Raw genomic sequence first — 13,966 nt, forward strand, 5'->3', positions numbered from 1 at the left:
CTTCCCAACTGCATTAATCACCAAATGATTAATCATTAAAGTTTGCCTTAAAAGCAAAGCAACTTATTTTGGTTATGTTTTTCTTCAATGAGCTGAACAGTGAAGGACCACTAAAAACATATATGGTTTGTGTGTGTGTACGTGTGCGTGTGCGTGTGTGGATGTACATTATGTGTTGCATAAAAGTGCATAACGAAGCATGCATGAATCTAATACAAATCCCGCTTATTGTATTGTATATGTTTTGCAAGACATTTCTGTTTAAAGCTGAAAATAACATGCATCCCATCCTGGCGGCTGAGTGGGTGACAAATCATTGTCACAATTCTGTCTCAACTTTTGATACTAGCTTTGACAATGAACATTGTACCTCAAGAGAACTGCCAGAGAAACAGTTCAACAGCTGTTATCTGACTCTTCTGTTTATCCACCTCTCAAACACTGTGACATTATTTACAAAATGTCATATCTGACATTTATTGAAATATATATGGACCATTTGGGCTTTATAAACAAGGAATTTAGTCCATTTATTTTGCAGATTGCATTGTTATTTGAAGGCTTTAATAGTCAGTGGTCCAACAGGTTTTTGGTGGAATATATTGTGCAACATATTTGGGTGCACTCATTGCTCACTAATATAATTACACAAACAATCCACTTCTTGGGGTCAAACTACTACAGCATGAATGGCAGCAGTTGATTCTGTATAATTAATGAATGAATGCCCAAGACGGTCTTTAGGGAATACATTGTAATCTAATATGCCATACTATGCATACACACAAACACACACACACACACACACACACACACACACACACACACACACACACACACACACACACACACACACACACACACACACACACACACACACACAACTACACACACACACACACACACACACACACACACACACACACACACACACACACACACACACACACACACACACACACACACACACACACACACACACACACACACACACACACACACACACACTCACACACCCCCTGGAAAACGAACAGCCTACAAACGTTTTAATTAAACAAATCTATACCTATCTATAGAGCATCAGGAGAAGACTATTCTGGTTACTAGAGTTAAAATTGTTCTGTTGCAATTGCATAATCATTGGATTATTCAACTTTCCAAACAAAACAAAAAAAAATCCCAAAGGCAACAAACCATAAATAAGATAATCTATCTTTAATAATCATTGTTTACAAATAGGTGAGAGGTTGAAAGGAGGGTCTGGGGTGAGGGTAAGCAAGGAGAAGGTTGACGTGTTCTAGTGAAGAACTAGAAACATGAAATAATGATGAGCCTGGCTAGGAACAAGGTTGAGTTACCATGAGCAACCTCCACTACGACTCTGCTAAAGCACACGAGTGGAGAGCTACGAGGAAGTCGCAAGGAACAGAGTCACTGCAAAGTCTTGAAGGTGGAGTTGGTGGAGAGAGAGAGAGAGAGAGAGAGAGAGAGAGAGAGAGAGAGAGAGAGAGAGAGAAAAGAGAGACTTGGAGTTAGAGAGTCAGAGAGAGAGAGAGAGAGAGAGAGAGAGAGAGAGAGAGAGAGAGAGAGAGAGAGAGAGAGAGAGAGAGAGAGAGAGAGAGTGAGAGAGAGAGAGAGAAAGAGAGACTTGGAGTTAGAATCAGAGAGAGAGAGGGAGAGAGAGAGAGAGAGAGAGAGATAGAGAGAAAGAACCGCAAAAGTAAGTCTTTCAAAGTATTTTATAGTTTGTAATCCTGAAATAGATTGATAGCGTGTGATTTTGGCAATATCTATGTATCCCACCTGTTATGTAACTTTGTTGGCTGTGTAGACCTTGATGGCTAAGTGTTGCACGAATGATAATACTTTAATAATTGAATGCTTTGGTGTCATGGGATGCAATGACATGGTTGACATAATTGCTTTTCTTCATACTTAAAAATGGAAAATTTAAGTGGCAACTCACCATTAAAGGACGACTGGTGCCACGTTAAAAATCAGCTACAGTTCATTCCATGGCTTTGACTGTATGTTGGCTGACTTCATTATCTTGTCAATACTGTGGCAACATGGTTAGTTCAAAAGAGTTGAGTAGTGTTACATGTCATTGTGTGTCCTTGCATATATCAGAAGAGGACGAAGATGATGATCGCGACGTTGCGTCCGTGGTAACCGCGGCTTCCCCCGTGATGACCACACTAGGGTTGTTTGACCCGCAGTCCCCCTGAGTGGGAACTCAATATCTGTGACACCGACACTCAATCCAGGTGAAGCGTATCCTCTGATCTGCATTTCTGAAACCCGTTTTACCCAGAATAGACACGCGGGGCCCTCTGGCTGACTGTCCTATTGTGTTACCACATTTGGTGTTTTAACCTTTGGGGATGAGTGGTTAGATACTGCCAGGGTCAACTTGACCTTTTGACCTAATTTGCAACTTGTTATCCAATTTGAAAACGTTCATGGGTCACCAATGGCAACTTCAGGCAATTGCATGCAACACAAAGAAAGGGAGAAATGCCTTTCCTGAAGCATCAGAAAGCTGTGGTGTTGCTGATGTGTGTGGTGGCCACCATCTCCCTCCCCAAGGACCCAGAGGACCAGACAGGGAGGACTTTCTCCCTCATCCAAGAGCTCCAGCGCCTGGCTCTGCCAGATATGAGCGGATTTGACCCGTCCCTGACCAGAACGTGTGGCAGCTCACCAGTACCAGGATGGACGAGAGGGCGGAGGGGAGGAGGAGCAGGGACAGGTCCCGCCGGCCATCAGGTCAGACATTAACCTGCACAGTGCAGGCATCAAGCATCCTGATGTCAACCGTTTAACTTGTGGATTAGGGGGTGAGTGGCCTTACTTTACGCGCAAAAAGGAATTAATTACCCAAAGCGAAAAATAGCCCAGAAATATGCAGAACTTAATCAGCTGCCTACTAACATCCAATCAAATCTAAACTACATTATGGAAGTCCTTGATAATCTCATATTACCCAGTTTGGTTAATTCGAAGTGATTTTTGCTGATTCCCTCCGCAAACCCAAACATATTCACTTTATTTGCTTAAGAATCAACAATCATGTATCAACATCTTCTTCTACTTCTACTCCTAGGCTTTTTTTTTTTATCATATCTGTAAAATTATCCCTACACATAATCCCAGAGTGTATGCCCTTAGGAAAAAAGGGGGAGGAATTTAGATTATTATGGGGAGATTTATTTAGATATGAAGGTCGACAGCTTTCAGTGGATAGAGAGTTGATCACTTTTCAATTATTTCAGGAAGAAAGTGCTTTTTCCTACACGGTATTTCTAAACTCCAACACACAGGTTTTGGGGCACATTCATAAATGTTCCCAAATGTATTTCTTGAACAGCTCTGGGGTCCAGAGGACATCAGGGGCCGGAGAGTACCCTTGTCTCTCGAGACCGCAGGGGGTTCAGCGAGCAGCGCTCCAGCGAGGACGGCAACAAGCGCCCGTACCGCCACTACGAGAGAGGGCGGCCGCTGCCCAGCCACCACAGCCCCGAGCCCAAAGCCTGCGTCCCGTTCAGGACCGTGAACCTGGGCATCCCCTCCCAGAGGAGGAGCACCGACACCTTCATCCAGGAGACCTGGAGGAGCGAGTCCCCGCAGAGGTACACCTACCACTCCAACTTCAGGGGCAGGGGCGAGTCGCTGGAGAACTCCCCGTCCCGCCACTACTCTCAGAGCCCGGAGCGCTGCAGGCCCACCGGGTCGCCCCCCGGCTCCCAAAGCAGGGGTTCCCAGTCCAGGGGTCAAATTCACTCCAACGTGCCATCTCACGACCCGTCCCGTCAGCCGTCCCACACTCCGTCTGGGCATGCGTCCAGACGTTCCAGTCCATCCCACGCCCAGTCCAGTCATGTCCGGTCCGGGCACGAGTCAAGGCTGCCTCACGCTCCGTCCGGGCATGAGTCGAGGCGGTCCAGCCCGTCCCGCGGAAGGGAGTCCATCGTCTCCAGAAGCATCTCGACCTGCAGGGGGAGCCCGACCTCCAGGGCCCGCGGCGACCCCGTCTACTTACCGAACGGAGGGTCGGCTCCGCGGGGCCGCAGCAGGGAGTCCAGGCGTCCGTCTCAGACCTCCTCCGGGCACGGCTTGGACTCCGAGAGGCTCTACAGGAACCTGGAGACGCTCTCTCGCCACGGCTCCCTGGCCGGACCGCCGGCGTCGTACGAGAGATCCCCAAGAAGCAGAACGGCAGTCAACAGTTCGGCCGACACTCTCGCCGGGAACAGCCGTGAAGTCTCGCCGCTTAGGAGTGGTCGAGGAACGCACGGCCACACGCCCCAGACAGAGCTCCACTCCAGGGACAGCAGGCCTGACTGCTCCAGTAGAACCAGGGACAGGCAGAGGTCGGGCAGATCCGAAGCCAGTCCTGCAGAGGGCTCTTGGCGTGGCTCAGCCCACTCCGTGCGTAGCGCCGCCTTCTCACACGGCTCCTCTCCGCCCAGACGAGACGCCGAACCCCATCTCCTCGCCTGTCCTCCGAAGTCGCCTACCGCGACCACGGAAACCGACCAGGGGAATGAGAGCAGAGTTAAAGACGGCGACAGGAGCAAAAGCAAGGTTAGAAGGGGCCTGGATGCCCTACTGACCCCTGACCCCAAACCGACTCCGGAGGAGCTTGAAGAGGTAAGTTCATATTTTCATGAGCGTGCCAAGTCCATGTATAAAAAGATCGACGAAGACTATGTGTTGTTCTAAACGTGTCTCCAAGGCGTCGATGACCATAGACGACTACATCGTCCTGGCGGACATCCCGAGGATCAGCCTGGAGCCAGAGGAGGACCTCCCGGCCTCGAGGAGGAGAACCCAGAGCCTCAGCCCCCTCAGGGACTACAGGGCCAGGACTCCAGGGTAGGGTCACAGCAGGGTACCCTGCAGAGAGATGCTGACACACTTTGTTCATAGTTTCCTCAGGTTTTTTAATATCCATAGCCCCTATAGTTTTGGGGCTATGAAGCTGGTGATACCGATATAGATATATAGATATAGGTTGTATTGTGTAGTTATTATTTTGGTTGTAGCTGCATAGACTAGGCCTACAAGATGACGGTCGTAGATATTGCAACAATCTTTCTTGATTATAATATATTACGCTTTCCCTTATTCTGCGTTTTACTGCTGTCATTGCTTCTTGTGTCTCAGTTATCAACCGGAGATGAAAGCGTACAGCGCCAGGGCTGAGCTGGACGAGAGAGGCCGAGGGAGGGAGAGGGGCAGAGACCGAAGGGAGAAGCACCGGGACCAGGAAGACGGATGTCTCTCCCGACAGACATCCGCCACATCGCTGTACTCACAGGTACAACAGGGGACTAGCACGGTCCCTGCGTCCGTATCCAGCCAACCTTTGGGTTCAGGAATATCAACAGCAGCAAAGGACCCTCAGTGATACGTCTCTGTGACTCCATTTCAGGGTTCATCAGAGCATCACACAGGGAAGCGTAAATCTGCAAAAGAGAGAGTACTTTCTGAACCCGCTCCAATGCAGGTGCGAGTCATCCCTTTGAGTCTCTCTTTAACGATGGCTGTTGCTGGAACATGTTTTAATAATCATGTTCAGAATAACCATCAGAATTATCATACTTTGTCGCTATCATAATTATTGTCCAATGACCACAACCAGAGCCATTCAGAAACAGCCATTACAAGCATTTGTGTCCCCTTAAAGAGTGTAGTAACTGTTTTGACTTTCTTTCCTAACTGGGACACCATGCATTCATGGTAAGTTCTGCCTCTCTGTGAGGTGTTGACATATTTAAACCAGCTTCAACTCTTTGTTGTTGGCATGTATAAGTTCTGCCTTTGTTTCCAACCCCCCCCCCCCCCCCCGCCCCCCTTTTCAATTCCCACATCGCTCTAAATTTTTCCCTTCTCTTTGGCTTGATAATCCCAACACTTTCTGCCCCCTGTCATGTTCAGAAATCATCCTGTTGTGTTGAGAGTTAGTTTAAATGTGAATTGTCAACAACAATGAATCTCGTCCCTGCATTGTGGTTATAATAGTTGTTGCTGAATGTTATGCAAGACATACTCACAGCACTAAGATTTCTCCTGACCACGACAATGTTCCATCCTGTTCTAAACCCGGGTCTCATTACAGCTGGGTCTCGCTCCCTTCCAGGGATGGATGTCCAAGCTGGAGACAGATGGAAAGGTAGGGACGTATCTCTCACCCCTCTGGCCTTCTGACACCATGACAGCACCAATGAAGAGATCCATCCTTTGGTGCATTCTGCATCTTCAATCATTTATACTTTTACTGTCATTACCGTCATCTGAAAAAGGGGGTCTATGGAATAAATGTAATGTTTTCTGCCTATCAGTGGAGGAAGCACTGGTTTGTCTTGGATGATGTGGCGCTGAAATACTACAGGGACTTGGAGGCTGAGGAGGTGAGTCCAATCAGTGCTCCATCAAGGGGGCTTGGCAACAGGCTTATTATAATAAAGTATCACAATTAAATATTGTACACATTTAACATACACAAGAGTGCAATATATTGTATATTACTGATAGCAGTTAGGCTTATGAGTTTTTTTTCCTTTTGAATAGATTTCTTTCTTATATTTTCTTTAAAAAATAGCCATTTTGAATATGAATCTATAAATTACAGCTGTATCTTAGAAATGGTTTTTGAATTGTATTTAGATGACCAAAACACAGAATAACACAAAATAATATTATATATTCCTAAAAAGTATTTTTAGAACACGTTTAATAGAGATTACCCAACACTTTAGTCAATTGGCTCATATAAATGAAGGCATGTAAATGGTTAGGTTTGCTATGGAACCCATTTGGAAGTACTTCACATCACACATGCTGTTTGTCTTGTGTCTCTGTGGTTCACTCTGCTGTGTTGCAGTCAGACGACCCAGAGGGAGAGATTGAGCTCATGACCTGTGTGAATGTGTCAGACTGTGAAGTGGAGAAAAATCACGGCTTTCAAATTCAGGTACGTAACCGATGTGTAATGTTTTATGTCATTCTATATTCTACACACACGCACAGGCAAAAAGACACATATAGCCACACACACACGCACACACACACACACACACACACACACACACACACACACACACACACACACACACACACACACACACACACACACACACACACACACACACACACACACACACACACACACACACACACACACACAAAGACAGATGGAGAGCAATGCAGCTCACACAGAAACGAAAACAAATTGAATGCCTCAGATTTAATTTTTCTGCTTTCCTCTTGTAAGCCATTCACTTATGTATGTCTTTATCTCCTCCGTCTCCGCCAGACAAAGAGGGCAGTGTTCACTCTGTCCGCCACAACCTCCAGAATACGGAGGAACTGGGTCAAGCTGCTAAAGCAGGCCATCCAGCAACACACGCAGTAAGTCGGCCGTTAAAGACAAAAGTGAGCAAGTGCAAGTATGGTGGGCTCCTGAACACTGATATATACCAAGAGGGTAGAAAATACTGATGCAATTGGGAGTCGTGATTCTTGCAAAAGCATTGCAAAATATTACTGCATCCCTGCATATAATAGCAGGTATACCACTCAGCATAAAGTAAAAAGGCTGCTGTTGCCGCACTTTTTACCCTCATAAAATGTTACTTATTGCTCTTAGTAACTTTATAAAAAATATTAGCAAATAATATGTACCAGCTAATATAAACATTTTATGCACTCTTGGAATACCTTGAGCATGCTAGAGGGGCATGTCTTCGAAAAACCATTTTCTGAATTCCTGAGCATGGCCAGAAAGGTCAGACGGCATTATTGTTGTCAACTATTGTCTTACTTCTGACGTGCAACATGATCCTCACGTCTCCCCCTGGTTCAAAACTAAGCCAATCAGATACCGGCAGTGAGAAAGAGGACCCCCTGTCCCAGCGGCCGTCGTCATGCCAACCGCCTGCTCTGCGCACCTGCAAAGAGTCCAGTTATGAACGTTCTCCAGCCAGTGCCGGCGTTAACGGCACAGCCACCGGCCTCCACAGAGCTGCTCGCCACCCAACCCATTGTGTAGACCCAGATCTTGAGGCCACGCCCCCGGACCTGTCTCCGGCCAGTCAGAGAGAGGCAGGGGAGGGCTGGGACAGGGAGCAGGCTAAGAGATTGGAGGAGAGGAACAAGTGGTTTGAGGAGGGCATCACCATTATGGAGATGAACAGCAGGTGGGACTCCATGGAACTGAAAAAGGGGAGCGTGCCGGTGCCAGCTTCTGACACTATGGACTCTGAACTCAACAGGAAGTGGGATGAATTCGAGAGAGTGTCGTTCAGGGACATTACTCCTCAGTCTCTCATGGGAGCCCCGACACATCAGTCAGGCCACAGAGAGGATTTCCCGCCGTCCCCTCGCTCGGAGACCTACCTGTCGAGCCGTGAAGAGACCTACGGGCCACCGCTTGGTTCCCGAACCGAGGATGACCTGAGCAACCCGGAGTCTTCGCCGTCCATGAATGGCGGCCAAACGGCCCAATCAGGAGCGGCAGAGGCCCTTCAAAAAGAGGTAGGACATTCAACCACATTAAAACTGTAAAGACGCCTTGTAGAACGCTAAGGAATATGTGACATGTGAACTAACTTCCAGATGTTTTTGCACATGAAACGCACAAGAGAAAAATAATGCAGGAGGCAAACCGACCAGATAGATGTAGAAATGGTTCAAATCACTGAAATCCCCAGGCCTTTATGTAATGAGTTGGATACAACGACGGATCACGTAAAACTGATTTCCTTCCCTCCAGGCCCTCTCGCTCAGACAACAGGTTGAGGGCATCAAGAGAGAGAGGGCGTCTATGGGGGTGGAGGTGGACAGTCCGTGTGGCCCCGGGGCCCCCTGCAGGGCCACGATACAGGCCCTGGTGGCTGCTCACAGGACGGCCCTTCAGGAGCTGCAGGAAAAACACGGACGGGAGATCCGGGATCTGGGGGCCCAGCTGGACCGACTGCTGCAGGAGGGGAGCCACAGGTCGGCCAGAGGTAGGGACAAGCCGGGGGGGCGATGGTGTGACGCATGGAGAGGCAAAGCAGCAGATTGCGCCCCGGCAGGTGGACAAGTGGAAGTTAAACCCAAAGTGGTCTTTGTCAGCGGCGCATCCATACCTCTAAGATTCTCTAGTCCTGCTTCATCTTTTGCGTCCAACTCTAGAACTAGAAACACACATTAATCAGAGTTCAACCACTTGGTTGGAATAATTTTTCCGATAATAATACGTATCATACATTTGTCTTGTTGTTTTTTTGCCAGCTGTCGCCAATACAAGTAACAAGAGGCATATTTATCTTAATGCAGAAAAATAATGATGAAAGAATTATAAATAATATATCAGAAATAAAAAAAAATTAAAAAAAATAAAAATAAGGATATTTTAATGAAAATAAAATCCAAATCTATGAAAAGACCAAAGATGAGGTTGCACACAGAGCACCCTGCTTTTACAGTCGTAGAAAACACACTCACTCACTTCGACAGCAGAGAGTGTGTTCCAGTGGGTCCACTTCGCTATTCCTTTGTCACCATGATGGTTTTGCTCGGGGACTGTCTCCTCAGCAAAGTTCAGTCTGCAAATTGGTTGGCATAACTCACAGTGCTCCACATGCGGACACAGCGATGCTATTAATACCACCCACCAACTTGTTTGTTCACTGTAGCGATGGAGGCCTTGAAAGGAGCCCACAAGGAGGAGATGGAGAGAGCGGGAAAGGCCAGGCACCCAGCCACAACAGGAGGTGCATTAGTCATCAGAGGACAGGTGTAAGTCTACCATACAAACAACCCCAACCATAACCCTGTATTCTGTCATCAAGGCCTCTGATGTGTCCCACAAGGCTGATTACTGTATATGTATCTGTTTGTAAGCATACGTGTGTGTCGGTGTGTGTGTGTGCATGTGTGTGCCTGCGTGTATGCGTGAATGCGTGCACGCTTGTGTACGTGCATGTATACGTGGGTGCATTGGTGTTTGCAGGCCTGAGACGTTACACTCAGAGATGGACGTGCTGTCTGCGTGTTACTCTGAAAGTTGCTCTGAGCTGAGCCGCACGGAGTACCACACCAAGGACCGAACGACAGAGCTCTGCTGCAGAGAGAGAGAGACAGAGAACCTCCGCAGGGAGAACCAGGTAGGATTGAGAGAGAGAGAGAGAGAGAGAGAGAGAGAGAGAGAGAGAGAGAGAGAGAGAGAGAGAGAGAGATGGGGAGAGAGAGATGGTGAGAGAGAGAGAGAGATGGGGAGAGTGAGAGAGTGAGAGATGGTGAGAGAGAGTGAAAGAGAGAGAGAGAGAGAGAGAGAGAGAGAGAGAGAGAGAGAGAGAGAGAGATGGGGAGAGAGAAATGGTGAGAGAGAGAGAGATGGGGAGAGTGAGAGAGTGAGAGATCATATGATATAATAATGTAATCGTCAGTGCAGTAGATCTATGTAATGGCAAAATTGCACTTGCAATCTTCATCCAACTTGTTCCTTTTCCTTTTCAGGAACTTAAGACCAAGCTTGCCGAGGAGATCAGTCGCATGCGTTGTTTCATCACAGGTCAAAGTTCAGGGGTCATATCCCCTGGTCACACAGATCAGGGGTCATCCAATGTAGAGGTATTTGTAACAATTGATGCATTGCCACAGTACACTGTTTCCTTCCTCTTAAAAGGGACAATTTAGAATTTGGCACTGGTGAAATGTTTAAAAATGCGTCCCTCTCTTTGTGTAAAGAATGTTAAGAGAGATCATGAGATAATTGTCTTGCCATCCTATAGCATTAATGCAATAGTTAATAGAAATAGCAGCAATGTTATGTCTCCATATTTCATTCGAGTTAAGTTAAATACTGCCATCTACTGCTGGCAGCTGGCGTGGACATACACTGCAGGCATTTGATTTGAATTTTCCGTATTGACACAGTGGCATCATTTGTGTTATTTAGATTATGTTAAGAAAGAAGACAAGTGAGGTGGAATATCTCCAGAAGCAAGTGAGTTGTCTACAGAACGAAGTGCAGGCCCTTACCAAGGTATCGTTGATTCCACATCACTTTTACTCAGCATACAATAAAAGACAGGATCATGTTAAAACTAGTTTCCACAAGGACACACTTTGCCCAGTTTCAGTATCAGACTTTGTCTGATACCCCCTTGATCAAGATTAAAACATTACGTAATCAGAATCAGAATACGTCAATATTATTTTTTATAAATATATTGTTGTATCCAATATATTTGTTGTTTACCTTTTTTTTTTTTATTATTGCAAACGACTATAAACTAAAAATAGAACATAGATAATCACTAAAGATAATATCACAAAATAAATATATGTACTGTATATATTTTATATTTTGGTCCCTGTTCCTCTCCCAGTGAACCTCAGGCTCCTTCAGGGACCGCTTTACTAACATCTGGCACATAGTTATCTAATAAGTCTCAGTTGAAAACCACCATCTTGACGTTAAAATGCCTGAAACCCTTTTTGGAGGTTCAAGGTTTGGAACAAACAAGTGAATGAGGCAGTGCTCAACGGATCCCAACGGATGACTGCACAAATATTTGCATGTCCTTAAAGGGCTCTCTCCCTCAGGAACGAAGAACCCATTCTAAGGGACTGAGAAAACAGTGTTTACAAAACTCTCTCCATCATTTATCCTCAAAGTATGGTCACTACTATTGTCATGCATAGCATGAATGGTATGAGTTTAGTTGCTGTTATAATATATACATAAAAAAACTATTAGTAGAACACCGAGAGGTGATCTGTGCTACAATGTCAGAACACCATGTCTGAACAGCAATAAGCTGGACTATTTTTCTCTCTCTCTCTCTCTCTCTCTCTCTTAATCAGCCCTTGTGGCTGTGTAAACTGGGCCACCTTGTGGTCTATCATAATGAAACAGAATTTGGTTTGTGTTTACAAAGAGGGGGTCATTTTTTGATTTGCATAATTAAATCCTCTACATTAACATATGTAGCCACCAGAGGTCAGTGTTTTCCCTGCTCTTCTGTGACTGCATGCGATGCTCTGACCCCAACTGCAGGAGAATGAGGGAGCCTAATGGACCGCGACATGGAGGGCTACGTTGAACTGAGTAAGATGAAGAGCCACAGCCAATAAGAGATGTGCTCCATCAAAGAACACCCGAGACTGGCCAATACTACGCTTCAGGAGGGGGACAAGAGGCCGCTGATTGGTGGGAACAACTAGTCCCTGGCCCTTTAAGAGTGACATCAATACTATGCAGAGAAGGGAAGGAAGTGTGATGCAGTGTTACCGTTACTATTGGCTGACATGGACTCAGAATCATGTGTACCATTACATTTGGAAAATCTGTTTTGTTACGAGTGTTTCTGTAAAGATGTAAAAAACAAACAGTTATACCAAAAGATTAGGTACTTTTTACTCTGTTTATTGAGTTGCAAGACACACTGACATGCAGACAGGAGTGAGGACTAATAGACAGATCGCCTTTGTAGTCTCACATGATTATGATATGACACAACTTCAAATGATATTAATGTAAACGATCTGAAAGAGAGGAGGACGGGAGCTCTGCGATAGGGAAGGCATCGCGACACCACCGTGCTTGTCGATTCCAGCGAAATCTACTGTTCCCTCTTTATTGCAACTGGCACACTTTCCCACCACCGATCCGAAGCACCCTGTGGAACACAAGTCATAATAACCAAAGGTTAATTTCTGGACGGTCGTATCCAAGTGTGATTTTTGTTTTTGTCAACATTTGAAATGAGGTGATAGACTTTACATTTTAAGAGGCTGAGTGATCAGTCATCATCATCATCATCCTCCGGGACGAAGATGTCATGCTCCTCCAAAAGAGCTGCAAAGTTCTTGCTGATCAGCGTTCCGACGTAGAGGAAGGGCACCACCACGATGGTCATCCGGATGAGACCAAAGGATGTCTGGACAACACGGAGGAATAGGGTGGGGGGAGAGAAAGGTACACATTGGGCATCTTGGGAGACAATGTGTGCACCAGGTTCTACAAGGAACAGGGCTGGGAGAGGACACCGTTTGGCTGGTAATGTTAATCCTGGGGCCTTGGCAGGCAATGCAACATGTTTTTATACACACTAGATTTACATGCATAGTGAAGCTTTCAAATGCATAATAAAAATATATTTGGCCTCAATGCATTGTAGCACTGTCGACCTGCAACTGTTATTGATTGGGGGTAGAGAGCATTTAACTTGCAGGCCCTGCTCCACAATGAAGGCACACATTTCATAAAAAGAACAAGTTGGTGCCATCCATTATAATAAATGCCATTCAGCTCTACAAAGTCCTCATATATGATCGTTGGCGTAAGTAGAGAACGTTTGTTAGGGAATAAAAGCTCAGTAATACTAAACACTGATCACATAAAAATAATTAAGCAAAGGACATAAGGCCCCAATATGGCCCTCTCCTTGGCTTAATGATCGTCCACGGTTGTATTCAGCCGTTGCTTCCATTTCCGGGGCTACCTCTGGCCGATGTTGACGGCTTTTCCGGATCTTTCTACTCCAAATATATCATTGTTATTGGAACACGGTTTTTATATCAGGCGAAATACTGACAGCACTTTAGGGCAGACTGAAACTACTGCCGCTGCCCAGAGGCGTATTAGGGTGAAAACCCCATCGATTAATTTGTCCGGGACGTATTTGATAAAGGTGGTGTCAACATTCCCTGAGTCACGCCTACACAGTCAGAACCACCTATATTCAGAGTTACAGCCCGATGGCATCCTTAATTACCTACTTTATTCGGTTTCGGTAGGATGGCACCAGACGCGGTTGAAACGACGGTTCGACACGGAACCGCCTTAGAAAGGTTTGATGTTTGGTAGCATTTCTCACGGCCCAGTAATCCAATATGTTTTTTGGCAAGTTGCCGTGAGAAACGCAGTACCGCCGTCGCCATTTTCCCCGAGTGTATAGGGGGGCGG

At 46.1% G+C, this 13,966-nt stretch overlaps 3 protein-coding genes across 3 annotated transcripts; 2 read left to right on the forward strand and 1 right to left on the reverse strand.

Annotated features, from left to right (window-relative positions):
• Window positions 1-4,888: 4,888 nt before the first annotated feature.
• LOC132453440 (myosin phosphatase Rho-interacting protein-like) lies at window positions 4,889-7,793 on the forward strand. The gene is made up of 6 exons (XM_060046259.1): window positions 4,889-5,323; window positions 5,438-5,512; window positions 6,146-6,178; window positions 6,348-6,416; window positions 6,890-6,979; window positions 7,322-7,793. Exons 1-6 carry the CDS (start codon window positions 5,183-5,185, stop codon window positions 7,418-7,420), a joined length of 507 nt encoding a protein of 168 aa, XP_059902242.1. The 5' UTR covers window positions 4,889-5,182; the 3' UTR covers window positions 7,421-7,793.
• A 48-nt stretch (window positions 7,794-7,841) lies between these two features.
• LOC132453418 (TRIO and F-actin-binding protein-like) lies at window positions 7,842-12,609 on the forward strand. Its single transcript, XM_060046228.1, has 7 exons — window positions 7,842-8,541; window positions 8,780-9,014; window positions 9,687-9,789; window positions 10,004-10,157; window positions 10,510-10,623; window positions 10,952-11,038; window positions 12,056-12,609. Exons 1-7 carry the CDS (start codon window positions 7,843-7,845, stop codon window positions 12,071-12,073), a joined length of 1,410 nt encoding a protein of 469 aa, XP_059902211.1. The 5' UTR covers window position 7,842; the 3' UTR covers window positions 12,074-12,609.
• On the reverse strand, window positions 12,409-13,965 carry smdt1b (single-pass membrane protein with aspartate-rich tail 1b). The gene is made up of 3 exons (XM_060046265.1): window positions 13,780-13,965; window positions 12,782-12,938; window positions 12,409-12,677 (listed from the first exon to the last, which is right to left on the reverse strand). The coding sequence occupies exons 1-2, from the start codon at window positions 13,939-13,941 to the stop codon at window positions 12,801-12,803; spliced, it is 300 nt and encodes a 99-aa protein (XP_059902248.1). The 5' UTR covers window positions 13,942-13,965; the 3' UTR covers window positions 12,409-12,677; window positions 12,782-12,800.
• Between the last annotated feature and the right edge of the window lies 1 nt (window position 13,966).

This window comes from Gadus macrocephalus, chromosome 3 (assembly GCF_031168955.1).
Source record: "Gadus macrocephalus chromosome 3, ASM3116895v1".
In the NCBI taxonomy this organism is placed as follows: Eukaryota; Metazoa; Chordata; class Actinopteri; order Gadiformes; family Gadidae; genus Gadus; species Gadus macrocephalus.